Source organism: Acomys minous (assembly GCF_964271855.1).
Source record: "Acomys minous genome assembly, chromosome: 8".
NCBI classification, from domain to species: domain Eukaryota; kingdom Metazoa; phylum Chordata; class Mammalia; order Rodentia; family Muridae; genus Acomys; species Acomys minous.
In genome coordinates this window covers 75646864-75673951 of record NC_140489.1, presented here as the reverse complement: position 1 = coordinate 75673951, position 27088 = coordinate 75646864, and the positions used below count along the sequence as shown (strand labels likewise).

General features: G+C 35.9%; 1 protein-coding gene across 2 annotated transcripts in view; it reads left to right on the top strand.

Annotated features, from left to right (window-relative positions):
• The window catches only part of AGMO (alkylglycerol monooxygenase), a 292081-nt gene that overhangs the window by 135661 nt on the left and 129332 nt on the right, over window positions 1–27088 (top strand). For both annotated transcript variants that reach the window (XR_014780821.1, XM_084791218.1), the window contains exons 9-12: window positions 3485–3619; window positions 6043–6159; window positions 15319–15401; window positions 15923–16028. Coding sequence is in view for 1 of the 2 variants with exons in the window: in XM_084791218.1 (XP_084647344.1) it covers window positions 3485–3619; window positions 6043–6159; window positions 15319–15401; window positions 15923–16028 (441 nt within the window). In the remaining variant the exon portion in view is untranslated. The remainder of the gene's footprint in view (window positions 1–3484; window positions 3620–6042; window positions 6160–15318; window positions 15402–15922; window positions 16029–27088) is intronic.

The window sequence follows — 27088 nt, the reverse complement described above, 5'->3', positions numbered from 1 at the left end:
TTTTGTCCTTTATATGAGTATATGAAGAGAAATGTAAAACTTGCCTCATTTCTCTGGAGAGAGCTTCTCAAGCTTGATGCCAATGTGATTCATGTGATGGTCTTTGAAGAGTGGAGATTTGGTTCTCCTGCACTGTGGACTTGGAATAGATTATAGGTGATATTGATATTATTGATCGATACATAACACTTTTGGAAGCAAGGATTTGTGCATATATATGTGTGTGTGTGTGTGTGTGTGTGTGTGTGTGTGTGTGTGTATACACACTCAAATATTTATATTTGAGGATAAGGAGTTCGTACCAGAGAAGTGACTAGATATTGTAATCCCTGCATGTACAGTTAGATGAATGAATAAGGATGTACTAAGTGCCGGAGTGAGAAAATGACTGGCGTTCTTGAGCCTCTTCTCATATAAGGCAATATTAAGCCTCCAGATATCTACCTTCAAAATTTTTTCAGCACAGTAGTTGTCATGTGTGGGTTTAATATTTATTTTTGTATGCACTCATTTAAAACAGGAATGTCAAAGTCAGAAAGTTATGATAGTTAAGAGTTTTTAACAAACACAGTAGTTATTTTCAGTGAGATCCCTTTGCATAGAGCAAAGCTGCTTATAGACGATTTATCACCCCAAAGGAAACTAGAATTTTGACTTCTACATGCTTGCTATTTTTACATATAGAGCACTCAATTTTCTCTTTTGGAGGTCTTAAAATTCTAGAGGATTAGGAACCAAGTAAGTGTGGGGAATCTCTTTATACTGTTATCATATATTGCTCATGGGTAGTATCTAGACTTCTAGAAGGAAAATTGAAGTACATACATTTGCAAAACAACAAAATGGTTTAGTGTTTTAGTGTATGCTGAAAGTTCTAAACAAACTAATATTCTGTATTCCTAGAGTGAAAAACCCAGGCTAAACATTTAAATTGTCCTTAAAAACTTCTAAATTAAGTTCCATAATAACTCAGGTTGAATATTGGTATATTTCAGGAAATTATAAAATTCATTGTTCTAATCTTAGGAATTTAATTTTATCCAGGGACTTATAAATGCCAGCAAGACCACAAATTCTGAGAGCAAAAGCTTTTCTGTCCATTAATGAATTTCTATTATAAAAACAAACAAACACAAAAAGAAACAAAACAAAATAAAACCTGTCATATTTAGAGTCTGGAGCTGATGCCCAAACAGTGTGAATATGTCCAAACATATTAAGAGTGCATTAAGGGTACTTGTATAAAATTTCCTTATAGGTAAAACTTATTGAGCATTTATATCTGGCTATGTTTTTAATGTATATGTATGCCAAATGAAAGCAATCCCAAGAGGAAAGTTCATAGCAACAAGCACCTTCACAGAGAAATTGAAAAGATCCCATACTAGCAACTTGGCAGCACACCTAAACGCTCTAGAAGAAAAAGGAGCAGACCTACCCAAAAAGAGTAGATGGCTAGAAATAATCAAATTCAGGACTGAAATCAGTAAATTAGAAAAAAAGAGAAAATTTCAAAGAATCAACAAAACCAAGATGTGGTTCTTTGAGAAAATCAACAAGACAGAAAAACTAACTAAAAGGCAGAGGGAGAGTACTCAAATCAACAAAATCAGAAATGAAAAGGGAGGCATAACAACAGACACTGAGGAAAGCCAAGGGCTTACTTCAAAAGCCTATATGACACAAAATTTGAAAATCTAAATTAAATGGATAATTTTCTTGATAGCTACCAATTACCAAAATTGAATCAAGACCAGGTAAACAAATTAAATACTCCTATATATCCTGAGAAACAGAAGCAGTCACCAAAAGCCTCTCAAACAAAAATAAAAACACCAAACAAAAATCAACCAAACAAAACCAAGGGCTACCTGGATTCAGTGCAGAATTCTACCAGACCTTTAAAAAAGAGCTAATGCCAATTCTTTTAAAACTCTTCCACAAAGTAGAAACAGAAGAACATTACTAAACTCGTTCTTTGAGGCCACAGTCACCTTGATACCTGAACCACAGAAAGACTCAATAAAATACTGGCAAAATGAATCCAAGAACACATCAAAAATAAGGTTCACCATGACTAGGTAGGAGTCATCCTGGCAATGTTTCGATATACAGCAATCATCAATGTAATCCATCATATAAACAAACTGAAAGAAAAAAAAAACACATAGTCATCTCCTTAGATGCTGAGAAAGCATTGGGCAATATCCAACACCCATTCTTGTTAAAGATCTTGGAGAGATCAGAGATACAAGGCACATACCTAAACATAGTAAAGGCAATATGCAGCAAGCCTATAGCCAACAGAAAATTAAAGAAAAAGACACTTAAATCAATTCCACTGAAATCAGGGGCAAAAATAGACAGTCCAATCTCTCCATGTCTCTTCAATATAGTACTTGAAGTCCCAGCTAGAGCGATAAGACAACTAAAGGAGATCAAGGGGATAAAAATTGGAAAGAAAGAATCAAAGAATCTCTACTTGCTGTTGATATGACAATATACATAACCGATGCAGAAAATTCTATGAAGGAACTCCTACCGATAGACACCTTCAACAAAGTGTCTTGATACAAAATGGCCTCTCCCTGAAAAAAACATCAGTAGCCCTCCTGTATAAAATGGACAAATGTACTGGGAAAGAACTTAAAGAAACTACACATTTCACAGTAGCCACACATAACATATAGTATCTTGGTGTAACTCTAACCAAGCAAGTGAGAGACTTGTATGAAAAAAAAAATCCTTCAAGTTGCTGAAGAAATTGAAGAAGATAACAGAAGACAGAAAGATCTTCATGGATTGGGAGAATCAACGTAGTGCAAATGGCCATCTTACCAAAAGCAATCTGCAGATTCAATGCAATCCCTATCAAAATACCAACACAAATCTTTAAGGACTCTCATTGTCAATGTCGCCTTCGGTCATCATACTTTCCCCTTTCAGGGAAAGAGTGAGTTACTTAATAGTTGAATCTCTACAATCTGAAATGTTTGTGAATATCTTTTGCTAATATCATTTTACTAATATAATAAAGTGTTGATTTGTAATACTAGAACAGATAAGTATTCTTAGGTTGCCTGCATGTTCAACTATAATATTCACCTAGTAAGATGTTAGAAAAGGTGTCAGTAGACATGGTTATTGCTTTGACATACCACTAGTTAATTTTATTTGAAGCAGCTTCATAACTTACATACTCCACTTTGCTGATTTTGTAACCAATTATATATTTTTATTTCAAAATTATAATTTTTAACTTCAAAGGTGTTGATAAGAACACATTGAAGATATAACAGATTTATTGAATGAAATTAAATACAGAATGTGATTACATATCAATATATTATCAACCTTATCATGTGTGACATATATTATAATATATGTAATTTATGCTAAACATAATAGAATATATAGCTAGATTTAATTTCTATGTTATGCTGTCTTACTTTGAATAAACTATATATATTTTTGCTTTCCCAAGTTTCACCATTTACTCTACATATGGACTACATTCTGGGCCACACCTGGATTCTGCCATAAGTTTTCTGTCCTATTTAAAGGACCAGGGTGGGGTCCAGGTAAACCGAGACTTGGGCTACATGAAGACATTCCAGAGGTAAGTAGAGTTCATAACATAGGAGGTGGTGAGGCCAGATATGCAGCCAGCCTGTATTGCTATTTTCATGTGAAACTACAATTATCTTAGCCTCCTGTAATGGATACCTTAAAGACAATATACCACACCGGAGATGGTTAAGAGGAGCATTGCCTACTAGGTGGGCATTGGCTCATTACGTGGAGTATATTGGAAAGTAGAACAATTGAAACTTGTTTTGGAACATTCAAGCTCGCAGGCAACAGCCTCCTCTGGGGTTAACACAGGTGCTTTTGCTTTCCATGCGAAGTACTAGAACCAGAGAGAAGTAAAGACCTTTGGAAATCAGGTCTATTCTTTTTTATTAAACAATTTTTATTTTTACATATACATTTATATTATTACATATATACAAATAAACTACCTATAGCAAGAAGAACCATGACATAATCAGGAATTATATAAATGTTACATTCTTACTGTTTTGGCTATTTGTATTTGATAGCCTTGAAGAAAACATCATTTCTATCTTGGTGCATCTAAAACTTTGAATGTAAATCAGTCTCCATCAAATACTGTCATTATCAAAACATCTATCTAGACCCTAAAAACATCTTAACCCCTAAACAACTAAGCTTAATTGTAGAACTAAACTATCTGGTCTTCAACACCATCAGAGACTTGAGAAGGAATAAAATTGATTACCTGAGTATGCCAGAAGTGCAGATTAGTAGCTTTCCCAATGAGATGACAGAGACAGTTTGCTACCTGAATAGTCACACAAAATTCTCTATGACATTGGAGCATCATCTTCAGCCTTCTGGCCCAATCTATCTGACAGACATATTTGTGAGGCAGGAACAGTCTATTCTTAATATCTCTTATTACAAAATGAAGCACCCTAAGTAAATTTTCTAAAGTCATTTCAAAACAATATAATTGCTATGTCAAACCACAATTGAATTTATTTAATATTAGAATAGATATATTTAAATACAGAAAGAACTTTTAAAAACAAGAAAAAGAAATATAGATATTTAATACAAAAAACTAAAAACATTTGTTTGGGTGGTTGGTTGGTCAGTTGGTTTTTTCAAATAGGATTTCTCTGTGTGGTCTTGATTTTCCTTGAACTCTCTCTGTAGAGCAGGCTAGCCTTGAGCTCACAGAGGTCTGCCTGCCCCCGCCTCTAAAACGCTGGGATTAAAGGTGTGTGCCACCACCACCTGGCTCATATAACCAGGAATTTTAAAATTTAAATTAGAAATTTTCTTAAATAGAAAACAAAATAAAATTTGTATTCAATTGTTCATGATATGTAATATGTTTCTTTATCAAAAAAGGTCATAAATATAAAATGTCATAAATAGAAGTATAGAACAATAGGAAAAATCAATTGTTGTTTAAAAGGTGACATTTTAGATAAAAAATATGTGATGTCTCAAAGAATATGTTTTATATGAAAAATATATTATTAAGCTGGGCGTGGTGGCTCACACCTTTAATCCCAGCACTTGGGAGGCAGAGGCAGGCAGATCGCTGTGAGTTTGAGGCCAGCCTGGTCTACAAAGCAAGTCCAGGACAGCCAAAGCTACACAGAGAGACCCTGTTTTGAAAAAAAACCAAAATATTTTATTAATTTTTAAAATATCTTAAATTACTCATATGTTGTATATTCATAAATAGCTGTAGTTTGTCAGCTTGCTATAGGCAAAAAGTATTTTCTGCTTCAAAATGCCTAGGAAAGGTGGCTTTATTTTTCTATATTTTTAAAAAGCAAAATAGTCAAAGTGAGTGTTTTTTGATAATATGCCTTCATCTGCTTTATCCACAGTATAGCACAGAAATTCTAGAAATCTTAGTAATATAGGAAATTATTTTAATGAAATACCACTTGATGCTGAAGCATGGTTACTTATGCCGGCAGAATCACCTGCCTCCTTTTCCTTGGTATGCTGCTGGACATGGTTCTAATTTAATCTTCTTGGCTATTGTAATCATGAATACATATAGACCTAAAGCAACTATGGCTTTTCTACTTAATGAAGACTAAATCATAACCAGAGTGCATAATAGTCTACATAAAAAAGCAGCTCTCCTAATCTTCACATAATTTGCTATCCAAGAAAATGAATGTCAGAGTTTTTCTGTAACGAAGACGAAAAAATTATTTTCTCTGTGACTCATCTTTTCTCAGAGATGAGCTGTGACATAGAGTAAAGAAAACCATCGTTTTTTAAAATTTTTTTAATCTAATTAATTTATTCAGATTACATCTCAGTTGTGTTCTCCCATCCCTTGTACCCTCCCGTTCCCCCTTCCCTCCCGCTTTCACCCTATTCTATGTTCTTATTGGATTGTTTCTTCTTGAGTTGTGAGAGCTCTTTATCTAAGTGGACATAAGTATTTTGATTACACGTAAAACATTGTTCTTGTCTACCTAGGTTACAGGCCAGGAAGTCCCCTTATCATCAGCAGCATCCTACCCACTGAAGATGTATACTGTCCTGCAGTTTGCGGTGACGCTGGCATTTTATGAAGAGACCTTTGCAGACACAGTGGTAGGTATCAACAATTTAAATACAGTAGTGGAAAGCAATACATTAAGATATTTTTTAAATGAAAATAATCTCTTCGTTATTATTTTACTCTATTTTTCATAATTGCTTTCAGTGTGGGGAGCATTGTGCACTTTAATTAAACATGAAAAGTGAATTGCTCAAGACTATCAAGTGTAAACAAATAGTTATATCCAAGTGGTGCTGTATGTAATATATATTAAATGTTTTATCACCAAATCTAAATGATAAATAAGAAATTACATATCCTATTTTTGGAAATTGAAGTAAAAGACTTCAAAAGTCAGACTGAAATATGCTTAGGAAAGCATATTTTCTATCAATTTCAAGATACCTAATATATGTAATCAATAAGTTGAAAATTGAGTTTAAAAAGTTTCCATTGCAAAGTGTGTGGTTTTTCTCGCTAAGATGTACACCATACCCAAACTTTGGAAAGTTTGAACATAAGTGCAGTAAGAGGTGTAGCTTAGGAATATGTATATTTTAGCTAATAAACATTACCCACATTGGCTGTGTTCTGGAGAAGGCAAAAGTAAAATATAAAAATTATGTTAAAATGGACTAGAAATTGAGGATAGCATAAAATAAAGATTTTGACTAACCTTTGTTTTATGGACTCATTTATAATATAATCTTCATAAAAGTATATGAGTCCTAAAAGGAAGATAAAAGGGAGAAAGTAAGTAAATTAAGAGTAGAAAAATTCAATAGGCCAGAAAAAAAAATCACTGAATATTGGTCTTTTTTGCAAAGAGAATGTAAATCTCAGAATCAGGAATGCTGAGGTTTTCACAGTGTGTGTGTGTGTGTGTGTGTGTGTGTGTGTGTGTGTGTGTGTGTGTATTTGCTTGTGCATGTGTGTGTGTGTATTCGCTTGTGCATGTGTGTAGGTATACTTTTAAGATATACAGAACATCTGTAATTTGTGGACTAAGTGTGCAAAAGTATCTCCTGAAATACACTAAAGAGATAGCAAAAAATTGCAGAATATCTAAGATGCTAACATTGTTAAGGAAAGACCAATGAGGAAGCCATGCTTTTTGGAATGGCTGACTTGGGGCTGTAACAGTTGCAATTTGTTGTGGACTGATGAGACAACGCTAAGGGTCTTCTTCAGTCAGACAACAGGCTTTGGATAAAGTATCTGACCTCAAAATAAAATTGAAAACATTTTCAGGAAAACTAATAAATAAAATATGTTCAAAGAAAGATTTGGAATCTTGTGCTTTGATTTGATGCAGTAGTGGAAAAATATATTCCTGAAATTTTTTTAATTTTTTCTTTTGGTTTATTTTTAAGATTATAATTCAATTACACTTCTCCCTTTATTTTCCTTCCTCCAAAATCTCCCATAAAACCCTCTCCACTATATTTCAAATTCATGGCCTCTTTTTTCATTAACTGTTATTGCATATATATGCAAATACATATGTCTATACAAATAATCTTCAATATAGCCAGTTGAGTCCATTTAAATTACTTGTATATATACTTTCATGGCTGACTGGTTTTGAGAATTTTACCTGTATGGTCTTCACACAGGAATAAATGAAAACTTATACTTACAATGGTCTGGATAAACAGCCAATAAGCATTAATTTTAAGCTGGTCTCAGATCAGAATTCAGGCACCTAACTTAAAAAATTCAAATTATTCCTCTAGCTAATACATAAACTTAAATATCTATATAACCCAAGGGGTGGAATAACTGGGTCTTGAGGAAGCCCTATTCCCATTTTTCTGAGATAGCACCAGATAGATTTCCAAAGTGGCTGTACTAGTTTGCATTTCCACCAGCAATGAAGGAGTGTTCGTCTCTCCCCAAATCCTTGCCAGCATGTGGTGTCGCTTGAATTTTTGATCTTAGCCATTCTGATGGGTGTAAGATTGAATTTCAGAGTTGTTTTGATTTGCATTTCCCTGATGATTAAGTAGGATGAGCATTTCTTTAAGTGTTTCTCAGCCATTTGATATTCCTCTGTTGAGAATTCTCTGTTTAGTTCCGAGCCCCATTTCTCAATTGGGTTATTTGGTTTGGTGGTGTTTAATTTCTTGAGTTCTTCATAGCAGCCTTATTCATAATAGCCAGAACATGGAAACAGCCTAAGTGTCCCTCAGTAGAAGAATGGATAAAGAAACTGTGGTACATATACACTATGGAATACTACTCAGCTATTAAAAACAAGGAATTCCCGAAGTTTGTGGATAAATGGATTGAGCTAGAAATGATCATAATGAGTGAGTTAACCCAGAAGCAGAAAGACTCAAATGGTATATACTCACTTATATCTGCATATTAGCCCAAGGGGCATGTCCCACGAAAGCCTTCACTTACCAGGAAAGTGGGACAGAGGGGAGGACATCCTATTGGGACTCTAGATGAGAGAAGCATGGGAGAATGGTAAAGTAGAAGGATCCAGAGGGTCCTAGAAACCTATAAGTAGAACATTATGATAGGTAGATTTGGGCCCAGGGATCCTGCTCAAACTAAGGCACCAGCCAAGGACAATACAGGCGGTAAACCTTAAACCTCTACCCAGATCTAGCCAATGGACAGAACATTCTCCACAGTAGAGTGGAGAGTGGGATATTACTTTCTCACATACTCTGGTGCCTCACCTTTGACCATGTCCCCTGGAGGGGGAGACCTGGTGGCACTCAGAGGAAGGACAGCAGGTTACCAAGAAGAGACTTGATACCCTATGAACATATACAGGGGGAGGTAATCCCCCTTAGAAACAGTCATAGGGGAGGGGAATAAGGGGAAAATGGGAGGGAGGGAAGAATGGGAGGATACAAGAGACGGGATAACCATTGAGATGTAACAAGAAGAAAGTAATAAAGGAAAATAAAAAGAAAAAAATCTATATAAAACACTACAACAATTATTAACTCATAGTTTGAAAACTAATCACTAACTCATACTAGAAGAAAAAAAAACAGAACAAAGCATGTTCTTTCAAACTATCAAACAGTTCAAACTATCAGAGTATTAAATTTTAAGATAATCAAAATAATACAAACAATTAATGCTTGAAAAAGTAGATTAAATTAAATATTTATTTATTCTTCTCTCACATATATCACATCCTGACCACAGTTTTCCTCACCTCAATTATCTCAGCCCCCAACAACCACAACATCCTCTCTCCTCAAGATCCACTTCTCTTCAGTTTCCCTTCAGAAAAGTACAGGCTGCCCAGAGACATCAACGGAACAAGGCATAACAAGTTATAACAGACTAGGAACAAACCCTCATATCAAGGCTGGATGAGTCAATCCTGTAGGAGGAAAAGGGTCCCAAGAGCATGTAAAAGAGTCAGAGACACCTCACTCCCACTGTTAGGAGTCCTACAAGAATACCAATCTAAACAACCACAGCACTTATGCAGAGGACCTAGTGCAGACCCCTGCAGTTCACTGACTGGCCCTTCAGCCTCAGTGAGGTCTCATGAGCCCCACTTGAAACCAAGAGGTCTTAACCTCTTCTGAAAATCACACAGGTAACTGAAATAAATAAATAATGTGTGCTGAGAACTAGATCTATTGGTTATTGTTAGTAATATCACTATTGTTAAATACTTATGTACTAATAGAGTATTTCACTTGAACAAGTCTACATATTCTACCTAATTTGGATATTGAATTATGATTGTACAATGTCATCTGAAATAGGTTCGTGAATGTGGTGTAGAGAATTCTTTGCTTGATGATAGACATTCTATTGAGTGAACTTACTGACCTACACAAATAAACCTTTGGGATGCTTGCTGCCTCCGTGTTCATTCCATTAGGAATCTCACTTTGTTTTAGTTTTAATTTTTTAATGTATATGTTCATTCACTTTACATCCCAATCATAGCCCCCTTCCTCCTCTTCTCCAGTCCCATGCTCTCCCTCTCTCTTCCCCTTGTCCTCCTTCCCCTAATCTCCTAACCTCCAATAAGGGGAGCCTTCCAGAACCACCAACTCACACCAGCATACTAAGTTGAATCATGACTGAGTGCATCTTCTTCTGTGGTCTGAAGAGGCATCCCCACCAGGAGGACGTGATTAAAAAGCAGGCAATGGAGGGTACCAAGCTGCTTATCCACTGTGTTTGTGTAGAGGGCCTAGTTTTAGTTCATGCATGGTCCTTGAATGGAGCATCTCTCTGCACAAGAACCCCCTACTGCAGCCCAGATCAGTTGGCTTTGTTGGATTTCTTGTGGAGCACCTGTTTCCTCTAGGTCCTTCTATTCCCCCCAACTACACCCACTCCCCCAACTCTTCCACAAGACTCTCTGTACTCTGTCCAATGTTTGGCTAAGATCCACCGGGGAAGCTAAATAAGGGCTGAGACTCCCAGCCAAGCATTCATCAGAGCACAGAGAGTCTCATTTTATGGCAGCTACATGTCTCTCAGTGCTCAGTCTCCTGCACGAGGCAAGATGGCTACCATCCACTCTAGCTTTAAATAGTGGCAAACAGAAAACTTCAGGTGTGATTTTGCAAGACTTAGCTGAACATTCATTTGTACATTCCCCAAATAGCCGTTGGAATCATGCTAGGGTTCTAGGCTTACTGCATGCATTGTCCTTGGTTGGTACAGCAGTTTGCTCAGCCTCTCTGAGTCTAGATTTGCCAGCCTTTCAGCCTTGATGGTCTTCTTGTAGGGTTCCTGGACTTTTTTCTTTCTTTTCATTTCCTTTTTACTTTGTTTTTGCTTTTTAAGCTTTTTAAAAATCGTATTGGAATTTTGCCTGGTTCTCTTGATCTTTTGATAATTCTCCCCACCCCGTCTCTCTGTCTCTCTGTCTCTTTCTCTCTTTCTCTGTCTATTTGTGTATGTGTTCTGCCTTTTTCTTCTCTTTTGTTTTGAAAGAGACAACATAAAGTGGGTTGGGTGTAGAGATAGGAAGGATATTAGTGAAGGTGGTGAAGGGGAAACATTAAAAGATACTGTATGAAAAAAAATTTTTTTAATTCATACAGGACTGGAGGTCTGTTCCCAGCACCTATGCCAGGCTTTTCACAAATGCCTGTCAGTCCTGGCTCCAAGGGGATCTAATGCCTTTGGACTCAGCACGAGCACACAGACAGACAGACACACACACACACACACACACACACACACACACACACACACACACACACACCACACATGAACGAGTGCCCCCCCCACACACACAGTGATCAGCCTTTCCTCTGCCTCCCTGAGTGCTGGGATTACAAGCATGTGCCACCATGCCCGGTTGCAATTATATAATCTTAAAGGAATTGACTGAAACTAATCAAATTGAAAACTTTACTGATGACATGAAGATATATGTGCTTCCAAAATTAGTATCTATTCATAGAGAAGATTTTTTGTTGTTGTTTTACATAAGGTCTCACTAAGTAGCCTGAGATAGTCTATAACTTACTATATAAACTAGGTTCCTCTCAAACCTATGGGAATTCTCATACCTCTGCTTTCCAGGTCTGGAGTTGTAGTCTCCATACTAGTACGACCTACACTTTTCATATTGTATTGCAATTTAGTAAATGAAATTATGATTCTCTCTGGAATGTATAATTCTCACTTCTCTACCTTTCTCAAGTGTATTTATATAAACAAATAGTATTTTCTAATATGTTCTAGTGACCAAACATTGATTACATCTATTCCATGGCTTTAAGTTACTAAGTGATGCACATTTTGACTTTAAATTTTTCACAATAATTTCACTACTGCAAAAACTTCAAGAAATTAACTGAAAATGGAAGGGACTGGACTAGAAAACAACATAAAGCTCCTAACTAGATAGGGTTCATGGTTCATTTAATTTGTACAAGGAACACACAGATTCCAGAGAACTAAATGTATTGATGCTTTTTAATGGGTCCAGTAAAAATGTGAAAATGGAAACATTCATTATAAACTTGTAGTATTTTGTGTTTCACAGAGCAAACAAAGGTATTTAAAATAGATTAATATATTCATAAATTTATGTCTGATACTCACATGCCCTGCTTTAATGAACTGTATCATCAAAGTAATCTATGCTAAAAACTATTGACAGTAACTTTATTGCCCACGGCCTGCCCCCAAGGCCTTTAGAAATACTGAAGCCTTAATAAATAAATAAAAATAAATAAATAAATAAATAAATAAAATATTCCACTAGTATATCTCATGTTCATTGTGACTCTCTCACAAAGTTGCCTGTGCTGGCAAAGAAGGACATACTGTACAATATTCATGAACCTCAGACATAATAATGTATGATGAAGTATTAAGACTGAAAGGCATGGACCATTTCTGCATTAATACTGGTATTGTGTTGTGAGGGCCTCCAGTTTGCCCTGTTTTACTTGAAAAACATCACCCAACTGCCAAAGTAATCCTTAAACCGTGATTATGCTATATTAAAAAAATGGTATGATTAAAAAAAAAAGTTTTGCCTTTTCTGTTTTGGTTTGGAGAACACACTAAAATTAGCTCATATTTCTCTTTCAAGAATCTATCCATAAGGTCATCTAATGACGTGGACCCTATGCAGCTAAGAATTGATTTTGCAAGGATTACTAAAGAAAATTAGCATGAAGTTTGTGATTCCAGTGACTAAGCACTGTATTTAAGTAGCTGATGAGCAGGGTACAGAGAAAAAGAAATGTGCTGCTCACAACTTTGTGATCACTATTGCGTTAAAATTTTTTTACTCCAAACATTATTTATACAGAAGTTTCACATATAAAATAAGTAATTATCTGCTTTAGTATATTGATAAATACAGCAAGCTCCCTAGTCTCAAGCCAGCCAGCCAGTCTTGGGATTATTGGCTACAGTGGATCAGATTTAAAAAAAAAAAAAAAAAAAAAAAGCAACACCAGCAGCAACAACTGCAGGGCTTTAAAGTCTTTTATGTTTTTTAGAAATCCCCATACTAGAAAGGCACAATAAACTTTTGTATATAATCAGGATTTTTTCTGAGTCACATAGCAAGTATTAAGTAAAGAGAACCATGTGTGGGAAATAAGCAAGGTACCCTTCAGAATTAATTTGTGTCAGGAATGAAGTTGTCTCCAACTTCAATTACAGCTTGAAAAGGATTTCAACACTTGATAATTCTCTTTGCCTATAGACTACACCAGTTTCTTTTATACTTGTTTTATGAAAGAAGAGAAATCAGAGCTCCAAGTACATCTCTTTTTTAAAATCTATTTTTATTAAACTTTTTTTATTTTTTACATATACAGTTATATTATTACATGCATGTACAATAGATTACCTATTGCAAGAAGAACCATGACACAATCAGAAATTATATAAATGTTACATTCTTAGTGTTTTGGCTATTTGTATTTGACAGCCTTGAAGAAAACATCTTCCCAATCATGGTGACTCTAAATTTCTGAATGTAAATCAGTCTCCATCACATACTGTCATTATCAACTTAAAACACATATCTAGACCTAAAAACATCTTAACCCCTCAACAACTAAGCTTCATTGTAAAACTAAGCTACCTGGTCTTCAACCCCATCAGAGATTGGGAAGGAATAAACTTGATTACCTGAGTATCCCAGGATTGCAGGTTAGTAGCTTTCCAAATGAGAAGATGACAGAGACACTCTATGATGTTGAGGCATTTTCTTCAGCCTTCTGGCGCAATATATCTGACAGACATATTTGTAAAGCAGGAACTATTGAGGACTTGATTACCCTTTCTTGGCAAAGTTTGGCCTTCAACTTTGCCTGCATCCATGCTTGCCCATTTTAAGGCGAATTCTGTCTGTGGTAGAAATGAGGACATTTTCCCCAGTGATTTGTTTGCCACATTTGATGCCATCTCCATAAAGAGGTTCTTTAATGTTCATCATCCTCTTTGAGGCAGGCTGGATGTTTCCAGGAGTTAACCTGTGTCATAGTCAGCGAATCTTTAAAATAATAAAAACATTTTAAGAGCCCCATTCTGTATGTCTCTGAGGTTTCTGAAGACCTTATCTATTTTACCTTATCTTTCTATAGAATCATATCTATATTTTTTCACCTAAGACAGATATTCTTGTGATAAAAATAGACTAGTAACTGATTTAACCATGATTTGATCAACTAACAATTAACTTATTCATCCCACTCAGCCAGAAGAAACCTTAAGAGAATGACTCCCCATTTCCTTTAAGGGGTGTTGGGTAGGTTTTGGTTGTCTTCTTGGGCTATAGAGGGTTATTATCAGTGGGAGTTGGTTACAAGTTATTATTTGTCTTATTTATAGAGAAAAACAAGGTTAGGCTTAGAGATGTCTCTCTTATCCTTTATCTTACATTCTTAGGTTTGGAGATAGTAGTTGAAAAAAATGAAGGGGGAATATAGAAATATATAGAGAAGATAGAACAAAAATTAGATTAGTGAATCTAGTCCTCAATTTAGTGCCTCAGTTTTCATTCTCAAGGTTATTTTTAATTCATTGGTATAGAATTTTGTATATAGATGCAAAATAAGTTTAATTTTCGATACAGTGGTATAGAATTCAAATGTAAGATTATTCTACACACACACACTATATATATATATATATATATATATATATATATATATATTTACTGTAATATAAGGTATTGTGCCCATATAACTCAATTATAATACAAGGTTTACTTCCAACACTTAGAAAGTGCTATTGCAGGCTGTTTAGGATAAATAAGTTATACAAGTTAATTGTTAGCTTTTATAAAAATTTAAAAATAAATTATAGAACCATTAGCCAACACAGCTCTGATGAACACATTCTAACTTATATATCTTCATTTATAAAGAAGTTTGGATTTTATACCAGCATGAATTGTCCAGGTTATACTATGCACTGTAATGTCAATGTGAATTATTTATCTATTTATCTCACATGCTTCAAATAATCACGAAATTCAGAATTGTGTAGGAGAGAATGAAAAGTAGCAGTTTAAGCAAATCTTAAGATGAAATTATTTTTTTTCCTGAAGTGTCTGACTTACTAAGTACCACTAGAAAAAGCAAAAAGCCCTCTGTAACCATCACATTTGTGAACAGAATGACAAGTGGCATTCTGAAAAGCACAGGCTGTTTCCATGGCAGTGTTAGCTGCCAGTGCTCCTCCAATACACACTGAGGAGTCCATTGACCTCTGTGTTTGTTTGACAGGCACTGTCTCAAGTCACTCTCCTTCTGAGGGTCCTCTTCATTATCCTGACCTTGACATCCATTGGTTTCCTTCTGGATCAAAGGCAAGTTATGAATTTCTCTTGTTCTTTTTTTTTTATTCACATTTTTTCCTCAGTGCTATATAATATCAGTATAACATGGACCTTTTTTAGTTTTAAAACCTTAGTGTTTTACCCCATTGTTTTAAATGTGTTAACTATATCAGTCTATCCGTCTAAGCCATTTTTAATGATTGAAGCACAATCTCTAGACTACTGAAGAGAGCCTCACATGCCTTATCCCCACAGTCTTGACTATTTGCAAATCTTCCACATCTATTTGTTGATACTTTATTGCTTCTCCATAGCTCATCACTGCTTTAACCAAACACTAAGTTGATTAAAAACAGATTTTTCTTAAAAGATACATTTTGTTTGTTATGTTAAGACTGTGTTCAAAGCACTTCAGAGACATAGCACTCAACTATGTTAAATACTTTTCCTTTCTTGAAAGTCAAAAGTAAATGTTATTGCTATTTGATTATGACATGAGCACATGGAGACTTTATTTAAAGCTAATGGATATTAATGTCATGCTATTTCAGACCCAGAGCAGCTATTGTGGAAACTCTGCGGTGCCTGATGTTCTTAACCCTGTACAGATTTGGTCACTTAAAGCCTCTCATTCCATCTTTGTCACTTGTATTTGAGGTAAGATATTTGCCATAGGTGAGTGAATTGTTTAATTCACTCATGAAGCCATGTTTTCTCTATCAAATTTGTGACTAGTATTCATAGCTAAGTTTTTCTGTGCACTATATCTTGAATTAGCATTTGTATAATTTTCAGATAGTTAATATTGGTAAGTCATCCCAAAGTTTGAGGATAAGTCTAGGGATGAGAAAGGATGAGTTAGCCTCTCCAATGTCTAGGTTGATATGACATCTTTAAATCATTAAAGATTTGGCAAAATATTGCCAAGCATTTTGAAGAAAACCAGCATGTATGATAGGTCCTCACGGAAGCTTTAAAACCAGCATGTATGGTAGGTCCTCATGGAAGCTTTAAAAGCAGCATGTATGGTAGGTCCTCACGGAAGCTTTAAAAGCAGCATGTATGGTAGGTCCTCACAGAAGCTTTAAAATTAGCATGTATGGTAGGCCCTCACGGAAGCTTTAAAATCAGCATGTATGGTAGGCCCTCATGGAAGCTTTAAAATCAGCATCCTGGGCCTTCCGGTAGGCGCTGTGCTCAACTGTGGTGACAATATAGGAGCCAGGAATTTGTATATCATCCCTGTGAAGGGAATCAAAGGACGGCTGAACAGGCTTCCTGCAGCCGGTGTGGGCGATATGGTGACGGCCGCAGTTAAAAAGGGCAAACCAGAATTTAGGAAAAGGTCCATCCAGCAGTGGTAATTCGACAACGAAAGTCATATCGAAGAAAAGATGGGGTGTTTCTTTTTTTGAAGATAATACAGGGGTCATAGTAAACAATAAAGGCGAGATGAACGGTTTTGCTATCACAGGTCCAGTTGCAAAGGAGTGTGGAGACTTCTGGCCCAGAATTGCATCCAATGCAGGCAGCATTGCATGATTCTCTGGTGTACTTGTAAAATATATTCATTAAAAAGTCTTTGCTCTTAAAAAAAAAACAGCATGTACTGTAGGTCCTCATGGAAGCTTTAAAACCAGCATGTATAGTAGGTCCTCAGGGAAGCTTTAAAACCAGCATACATGGTAGGTCGTCACGGAAGCTTTGAAATCAATATGTGTGATAGATCCACACGCAAGCTTTGAAGATGAAAAGCTGTGCTTGAGATGCTTGTAAATCAGAAATTCCATCAGGAATTAATCCACTTTCTACAATCTTAGTTATCATCTAATCTACATTACCTTTAAGTAGGCATTACAATTTACATATTCACATAAGATGCATAAGTATATACCTGTTATAATCTAGAAGCATAAATCAAGCTTTTCATTGAAGTTCAGATATATATGACAGAAGAACCTTAAAATCAAACAAGATAAAATTTTCATACTCAAAATAAGGAGTAGACTCCAATTTCCAGCAGGAACAATTAAAGGTTTTCTTAATGAACCAACCTACTGTCGTACATATTGGGGAAGCAAATCTTAAGCGGAAGCAAATAATACCTTCTGTCAACATCACTTTGTACAAATGATCATACACTTGTTACAAACACTTTGTTTTCGGAGGGTAGGATGCGGTGGTAGAGGGGAGCATGCTGTGTTCACCTTTTAAGTCGGATGAACTACAGTAGCAAAATGCTTAGTGTACATATTCATTAAGACATTGAGTTGAGAAGACTAGTTGAGATTTAAACTGTGATGCCCCAGTGTTTGAATTTGATTCCTACCCTGACAGCTTCTTTAGTGTGATTTATGGAGAAATTATTTGGTCACTACCTTTCTTACCTGTAAAAGAAAGAACTATTGTTATTATCTATTAAAATTTGGATGATTGTATGAGGAAATCCAGATGTATGAGGTTTGGCATATGCTCAGTAAGTGTTCAGTGTTATTATCGTGTTGGTAGCTTGGTTATTTATATAAAGACACAGAACCCAGAATGACCTTAGTGATTTACCTCAAGAGCTACAAGTAGTAGTAGTAATAATCACAATCATAATCATAATCATAAACACAATCCTAGTTCTGTGTCCTTTGGCTCATACTTACACTGACATTAGACTTCATGCCTAGGGCATTCACCCTTTAAGCAGGTTTTTTAAAAGGTACACGTTTATAGTTCTTACTATGTTCTAATTTTACTATTCAAGATTTTCCATTTGATTTTCACACCAAACCAGGATGTGCTTTCATTGTTTTTGTGATGGCTGATCTGTCTGTCAACTGGGTGGAATTTAGACTCTCCTTGGAAACAAATATGTGGGTACATCTATGAGGGGGTTTCTAAATTGTGGTAAACGATGTCCATTGAGTGTGGGCAACATCGTTTCATGGGCTTGTTACAGAGAGTCAATAAAATTTAGAATGTAAGGTGAGTACCAGCCCTTTTCTCTCTTCACTTGCTGATGATGAATGCAGTGTGACCATCTGTCTTATGCCCTTGCCACCAACAGTTTCCTGTCAGGACAGACATGCTCAAACTTTGAACCCAAATAAACCCTTCTTTTCTTTTACTTAAAATATATTATATTTTTATGTGTGTGTATCTACTTGTTTGTATGCAGAACATGGGTGTACAGATGCCCATGTAATGCAGAAGTGGCAATGCATTCTTGGAACTTCATTTACCTGTGATTGTGAACCATCCTGACTGGGTGGTGGGAGTCAAACCCAAGTGCTTTTACCATCTGAGCCAGTGTTCCAGCTCTAAACCTTTCCCATTTTAATTTTTCTTTGGTCAGGTATTTCATCCTAACACTGCAAAAAGTAAACAGTGCATTTTTATACTGATATTCATAAGGTGTGGGGCATGTTGGCAGACACCTGGAATCCCAACACTAGAGGAGATTTTGAAAAGGAGGCTTGCAAGTTTCAAACAACCTGGGCTATAAAGAAAACAATTTCAAAGTATCAATGCAGAAAAATAAAGGGATATAGACTTTCACAAATGCACCCAAGATGCAAATGAAGGTAATTTTCTTGACTTAGAGCAAGGCTCAAATAGTTCCTGGGCTTCTGTTGAGATATAATATAGCAGATACTAACAACGGCTTAATTGATGCTGGGAACATATATTTTAACTTCCAAATTATTTTATTAGAGTAATTAAAAAATAATTAAATTGTTTTTTAAAAAGACATTTCAAAAAACCAACCTAGAAGAAGTTCAGTATTCTTTTTTTTATCATTAATATTACTATTATTGCTGTGGAAGAAGTAGCTGAGAACTACATTCTGATCTGCAAGCAGAGAGAAGGGTGGGCTGGGGAGGGAGAAGGAGAGAGAGAAGAATGGGAGGGAAGAGAGAGGTGAGTTTGGTATGGGCTTCTGAAACTGCATAGCCCAACTCTAGTGACTCACTTCCTCCAACAAGGCCACCACTTTAATCTTTCTCAAATAGTACTACTCCCTGGAGCCTATAACGACCACTCTTGTTTTAAAAACTGCACATGTACTCCTTTCTACTGTTATTTTAAAGATCACATTTAAAATCAATTGTCCACGAAGATCATATATTAATTATATATATAATTTCAAACTTGGGTGTCCTTCACATTTCTATCTCCTAAAACTTAAATGAGTTTTTAGCACCTGTAAAAATTTTAATGAAACTATTTCTGAAGGAAGTTTCTTTGATGACAGCTGAACAAAACACTGATCTATGAATATAGCCGAATGACCCTAGGAGTAATTTCATCACATTTTTTCTTGTTTTTAGACAAGTATTGTTTGGTTTTACCCTAGATCTCTGAGCTATCTACTCTCAGGTTCATAGTACCCCAAGCAGTGTCAGGCATGGGTTCCACCTTCTGCAATGGGCCTTAAGTGAAATAAGTTATTGGTTGATTACTCTCACAAGCTTTGTGCCACCATTTCCCTATTATATCTTGCAGGCAGTTACACCATTGTAGACAAAAGATTTGTGGCTGACTTGGTGTTTACGTTTCATTTTTGAGAGTATGGAGTGTACATTACTGTACTAAAGACACTGAAGCTTAGGGGTGAAGGTCCTATGGAGTCACTAGCTCACTATCTCTGTCTTCAATGAGTTGTGTGGGTGTTTAGCAATGAGACTTTGCGGTCAGTTAGTGGAAGAGAACATATAGTCTTGGTAACAGCCTGAGTTGTTTGGAAATTGCTGTGGGGCTCCTTTGGCCATCAGCTCAAGTAGATCCCATCCAATCCCTGCACTGGATGGCTGATTTGGTGAGAAGAGACAGTCAGATGGGGCTCTATCTCTCATATTACCTGGTGATTTTATTTAGAATATCTTCGTACATGTATATATTTTAGGAAGTTTCTACCCTATTAGGTTTCCATACTACCCTCAAATGCTACTTACTTCAGTTTTTTACTTTGTATTTTCTCTTCAAATCCCCTCTCTTCTCCTCTCTGCACTTTATTTTCCCATTCCAGACCCCAACCTCTACCATCTGTCCTATTCTATTTCTATTCCGGTTCTATTTCCCTTTCCTCACGTGCAAAAAGGGTGTTTTTTTTCCTCCTAGCCCCAAACCCCCTACCCCCAAGTTAAGCACATAACTTAAAATAACCATTTTATTAATTCTTAGTTCTCCAACATCTGTCCTCCTCCTATCTTCCTGGGCAACCCTCCTGAGTATGATTCTCTCCCAGAATCCTTTCTTCTTGCCAAATGTTTCACCTTCTGTTCTACCATTTTCTGTAGGCCATAGGTTTCTTTAATTGACAGGCAGTTGCATCCATAAAATACACAAGATGTTCTCTCTACACTAATGAGATCTATCTGTTCCCTCTACTCCTTTTCCTATGACTACTCTCTGTGGCTCTATGGAATGTAGCTTACTTATCATTGAAATCCCAGATAACATGTACATATTGGTGAATGTGTACCATATTTGTCTTCCTGAGTCTGGGTTACCTCACTCAGGATGATTTTTTTTCTAGTTCCATCTATTTTTCTGAAAATTTCTTGGAGGCATTTCTAATGAGAGATAAAAGGTTGTGAACTTTGGTGGGTGGTAAAGTGGGAGGATCAGGGATGAGCTGGGGGAAAGCATAATCAGAATATATTAGGCATTGGTGGTTCAGTGGTAAAATTCTTGCCTGCCAGAATATATTACATGAAATATATAAATGTATTTTCAATAGTATACAATTATTTATTTTAAACAAAGGATTTCTTCACTACCACAGTGAATATAGAGTATTAAGGCATAGAAAAGCCCAAAACATAAATATATTTAACAATTTTCATCTCAGATATTTTTACATAGCAACAAATAATATTTCAAGTTTTAATTTTTCATGCCAATTGTCCTTTGAATTTTAAAATCTTATTTATGGGATTGAAAATGCCAATTGAAAAGAACAAACAAAATAAAGACAAGAGAGTAGATTCAAAATCTACAGAGATGTGTTTATATAATCTCTCATACTAGTGTTTAGTGTCCAGGGTCACCCTGAGGTAGGTCCTGATCTCCTGTTTGAAATAGAAGGTGCATGGGTTTGGATTACCTAGTCATTGTATAGCAGATGCATACTTCTTAGGCTTTTTGAAAGTTCCTCTGAGCTTGAGAGAGTAGCCTGTGAGGTCTTAGGGATCTCGAGAAAGGGCTTGGTGCTAAGCATGAGAAATTGGTTCTATATATGCAGAAAGAATCCTTAGAGAAAACCAACACAGCCTCCTAATTAATTGTTCTGTCTGAATCTCTTCACACACTGTGATTAGTGGGAATTTCATTCACCCTTTTGGAAACAAGCTACTTTTTTTCTTATTCAGATCTTAGTATCATAATTTCTTATCAATTATTCATTTGCCATTACATTCTTGGCTAGAAAGTTCAGTTCTTTTGATGATATATTAACCAAAATTTGCACATTTTCCCTCTGCTATGACATGTGAAAAAATGGAAGACAACACTCACAGCACCAGGAACAGGACAGTTCAATATTCATTTATTCAATAAATATTAAATTTGTGCTGACAGCACCTGCCACTAGATGCCACTCAATAGAATTAAGGAGAGCATATTGATGTGATTTTTAAACTAACTGGAAGACTGAATTAAATATATATTGATTTCACATTGTAAGGAATGCATCCTCAGATGGCTTTTGTTACCCAAGTATTTGAGAAAAATACACATTATCAGAACGCTCAGCAGTAAGCACTGTCATGTTTGCATGGATTTTTTTTCCCTCAACATTTCTTAATATAGTGAAACTGGACATTTCATTCTGTTACAAATTTCCATGTAACACACTGACCCAAAACTTAATGGTGTCAAATAAATAAAGACTCTTGTATAGGTTGCTTTGTTGCTTTCATCGAGCTTCCTCCCAGACTACATGAGTCTTCAAGGGCCAGCTGAGCTGAAGGGGCAGAGGAGGAGCCCAATGGGAGGACATTCCTACCTCTACATGGCTCCTCACTGTACAGTTTACAGGACAGGTCACATGAGTGCAGAATCTGCCACAGTCCAAGAAGCTGGGTTGCTGCAGAATCCACTATTTTACCACATCCGATCATTAGAGAAGCCTCCAAAGAGACATGAATTCAACAGGCAGAGAAACATCGATTTCTGTTGTTTGGAAGAGCCAATTGCAAAATGGCACATTTGAAAGTATGGGCATGAAAAATATTCTAGTTGTCACATGGCTGAATGTGTATGACAGTGATGATTAGGGTGCAGCTGCCTTGATGAAATTAGATAAATGTGCTTACCGGCAGGCAGTATCACTTCAACTTTATATCTGTTCATTCTGCATGTTAGGACAAGGGCCTGTCTGACTTTCGTCAGGGAACACATTGTAGTTTTTAATACAAAAATTTTATTTCAAGGGGAAACTAAAGCACACATTCAACCGACTTTATGAATCTTATGAATATTAGCAGCAAATGCAGCTATATCGTATTTATTTTGGTTTTGTACAGACTTTAAATACTTTATTAACTACAAGTTCTTCATATATAAGAAGCAATGACACTAAACTTAGTTGATGCTTTCCTTTACATGTATTTACAACGTTAGCCCTTTGTAGTTGTTTCTAAATATTAGATTTTTTAAAAAGATAAAATAGTGTACCATGTCTAGAAAAGCATTATACTGTTATAAAATCAGTGAACCACTAATAGCATCATATGGTCAAATAGAATTAGAGAACAACCTGAGGAAATCTCACCGAGTGAGATTAAAGCCCTTATTTGATGACAATAAAATGTTATATATCATTTATAATTTCCTATGAAAATATTTTACTAAAATATATCATTCTGTTTCATTTTTATGTAATTTATACATTTTTATTTTTAAAAATAACTTTATATGTGTCTATATCAAGACACATCTACATGCTAGTGCTTGTTTCAGAATTGCAATGAAAATCAATGTAGAAATCTTGTTATGCTTGTGTATATACATGAAGTTTCTCTGGGTTACATGGCTAGGGATGAAATTTCTATACTTTAGAAAATGTGTGCTTCAATTTTTTTAGGTAAAGTCATTTTCCAAAGTGCTTGTAAAATTCAACACAACTACAGTACAAATTCTCCCACCTAAATTTTAATTTTCATATTTACGATTCATTGTCTATCTATAGTACTAAATAGTATATTATTTTATTCATAATTATAATTTTTGCTTGGTACTGAGGAAATCACTATTGCATGTTTACTGTTTATTGTATTTACTTTCTTGTGTCATATTTTTTTTTAATTTTCATGTCTTTTCAATCCTCTTCTGTTTGGTTGTCTTTTTGGTTTTCAGAAGTTCTGTGTATGGTAATAATATGAAAACATCCGCAGCTTTACTTGAGGTATCTTCCTTAAGCAGAAAAGATGGCTCAGTGACTGACAGTCTGGCTCTGTGAACAGGAGGACCTGAGTTCAGATCCCACTACCCACTCTGAGCGTTAGGCAAACTGGCACACATTACTAACGCATTGCTTTAGAAACAGCTCACTGTCAACAAATCGAGCCAAGTCAGTGAGTTCCAGGTTCCATGAAGAAACTTGTCTCAAAAAGTAAAGTAGAGAGCCATGGAGGGAAACCTTGATGCCTCCCTTTGACTGCCATATGCACCTTCACATGTATGCACAGCAAGTAAAGATGTAGGTGAGAGTAATCCATCAGAGGTGATTTATGTGAGATAAACATAGATTACCACTGCCCATTTCCTGTGTTAGTTATCAACCATTCTTTTTATTAACAAGGAACCACCAGGTAAATATGATGAAAATGCACGGAAGTACTATGTTTCTCTGCTTGGGAAAGGAGGAATATACCAGCTTTGAGAGAGTAAACTAACTGACCCAAGGGTGTACTCTACTTCGTGTGCTTTTCTCCAGCACTGATTTAACAGTCACTGAAATATTTATGTATGATAGCTTCCGGTGCATTAGCTGATTTAAAAGACACAGCCAAATGTCTGTGAGCCCAGCGTCTGGAAAGTTGAAGCAGAAAGATGACACCACCTAGTTTGAAGCTGCCTCCTGCTCCATTGTGTTCTCTAGTATCTTGGCTTCTATATTGAGAATGAACCTAATTCAGAAAAGCAAAACCAAAGGTAATAATGCATATTTAACCCACTCCGCCCTTTCTCCTGTCACCCTTATTTTAAAGTTATTAGCACTGGACTTCATCAAGTGAAGTTGCTTTTGTACTCTTTTTGAAGAAATTTACCACCTGGGTTTTTTTTTTCCACATTGTTCTATGTATTTGAAGCAACAGTGATCTACTATTTCTGATAAAAAATAAATTATGATCATTAGGTTGCAAATGTTAGAGGAAAAGGTTTGTATCTACGAACGCGGTGTTTTATATTTTAAAATCAATTTTAATGAATTTATTTTTAGTTTAGTTTAGTATTTGATTATTTCAATTCACTTTTTTTTTCTCCTGTTTTATTTTTGTTTGAAAACAGGAACTGATATCCTGCCAAGGGCAAACATGTTCAATTTAGTTTAACATCACAAACGTAGGAATTTTGAGTAACTTCTCAAATGGATACAATCTTTATTAATTATGTTGTTTGGATAAAAATAGAGAGTCATGCCTGAAGTCTAGATTTGTGCTTTCCAGCCTTCTGACTTAACATCTCGGCATTTTTCCAGGCTGTGCTGCTACCTGATTGCTTTGTGGGTGTAGTCTGTTAGTGACAGAAAGGTGAATTCCTAACATCATTAAGTAAACATTTTCTCCAAAGAAATGATTTCCATATCACTCCTGGTTTTCTTCTTGGCTTTGAAAAAGCAGTGCCTTTGCACACACCTTTTCCCACATAATCACCTGTCCCTGATTGAAATAACAAAGAGCCGCACATTGTACCTCCTCTGCGGAGTGAGCCTGGCTCTGTGATTTATGACCTGAGCATCCGACACTCTCCATCCATTATCAAGGAGGTCTTAAATGAAAGCAAACACAAGCATGTGATAGAAAACGTTGTCAACACACATGAAATTAAACACATGCATGTTCTAATGTGTGGTTTTCCTTTTTATGTCGACTTTTAAAATGATTAAGATAGGTGAGGCTCCATGCTGGACAAGATTTCACGTTCCAGACCCTAGATCGGAAGGGAATTGTCTCACAAGAAGGCACAGGATATTGAGCAGAGCATCCCCCTTGGTTTCTACGAGGACATGGCAGGGGCTAGGTTGGACTCTCCATGGTCTGTAAGCTAGTTGTACCATCATTAACCACAAAGCTAGAATGCCTCATTCCAGATGCTCTGGCCAATAGACCGTAAAATTGCGTAGCATTTCAGGCCAAGCCCAAGATTTTAAAAGCCCCTACCCCTCTCCGTTCAACAGCCTAACCCCCCAATTCCCTCTGAAAAGCTGCTCATTATTCTTCCTCTGCCCCCTGATCTAACCAAAAGAAATCCTTCTGGAATCAATTAGAAATGTCTGCTCTTGATGAGGTTTGCACGTGAGCTTAGAGCTGTGAGGCCATGGTAGTGGCGGCCAACAGCTGCATTTTCGGGTGGTAAAGTCTGAGAAGGAATTTTCCAGGGTTTATTTACCATCATAAAGTTTTTTTTAATAGGCAAGACATGTTGAGAGACAATCTTGTGTGCCTTTGAAAGTGAAGTTAAATTAGAATTGTATGTTTATTTCATTCATAATGAGGAGAGTGAAGATCTGTATTGGATCTGCCTTTTTCCTCAAGAGGTTGCACCCAAAGATTAGACAGTTGAATAGGGGTATTTTTTGCAGGAGGTGAAAGTGAGAGAAACATTTATTATCTCTTCAGTCATGTTAATGGCCCAACAAGTGAAAATAATCAAGATTAATGGAAATCAGAATCTGCTTTCTAACATAGTGTGTATTAACAGAACAATTTATTTATTTGTGGATGTTAATTTATATGTGATTTAGGCCTTTTACATTACTCAGTTAATATGCTGCTATGTAATAGTGAAAAGCTATTGATCTGCAATCCACCTTACTGTCAACACTTTAGAGTTATACATACATGCATACAAGCATACAAACGTACATATGCAACAACATTTAATTTTAATGATCATTAAGCCCTTTCCTTTCCTATGGTACGTGACAGACATACTTACTAGAATTCTAATTTTATTTCTCACACTACCTAAGAAATCAGTTGTTTCAAGTGAAGATTTTTCACTACTCTGATCATCAAGAAAAGCTATCAACCCCTTTTCCTATCTAGTCACAACATTCAATGCAGCATTTTAATTCCTATATATGCCTCTTAGAGTCAAATTGCAAAGGGATTAGGTGTTTTTATTTGTGTTTTATGTGTATGGGCCTACATCTACATATGTATGCATACTTTTGCAATGTGGATGTGCCTACACGTACATACGTATGTATACTTCATACCTGGAGACACTGGAAGAGAGCATCAGGTTCCCTGGAATGGAGTTACAAGGAAGTACGAACAATCCAGTGTAGATGCTGGGAATTGAATAACCAAGTTTTTCCAGAGCACTCTTAAATGTTGAGCTGTCTATTCAACTTCCTAAGGTAGAATAGGTAAATCTGCTATTCCCTTTAAACTATGGCAGTTCCTGTCCACACAATGATTGAGATGTGGAGTACTTTGACAGCTCTCATACTATCCATTTCAAAACAATAGAGGTAAGCTTAATTTAAGTCCTTG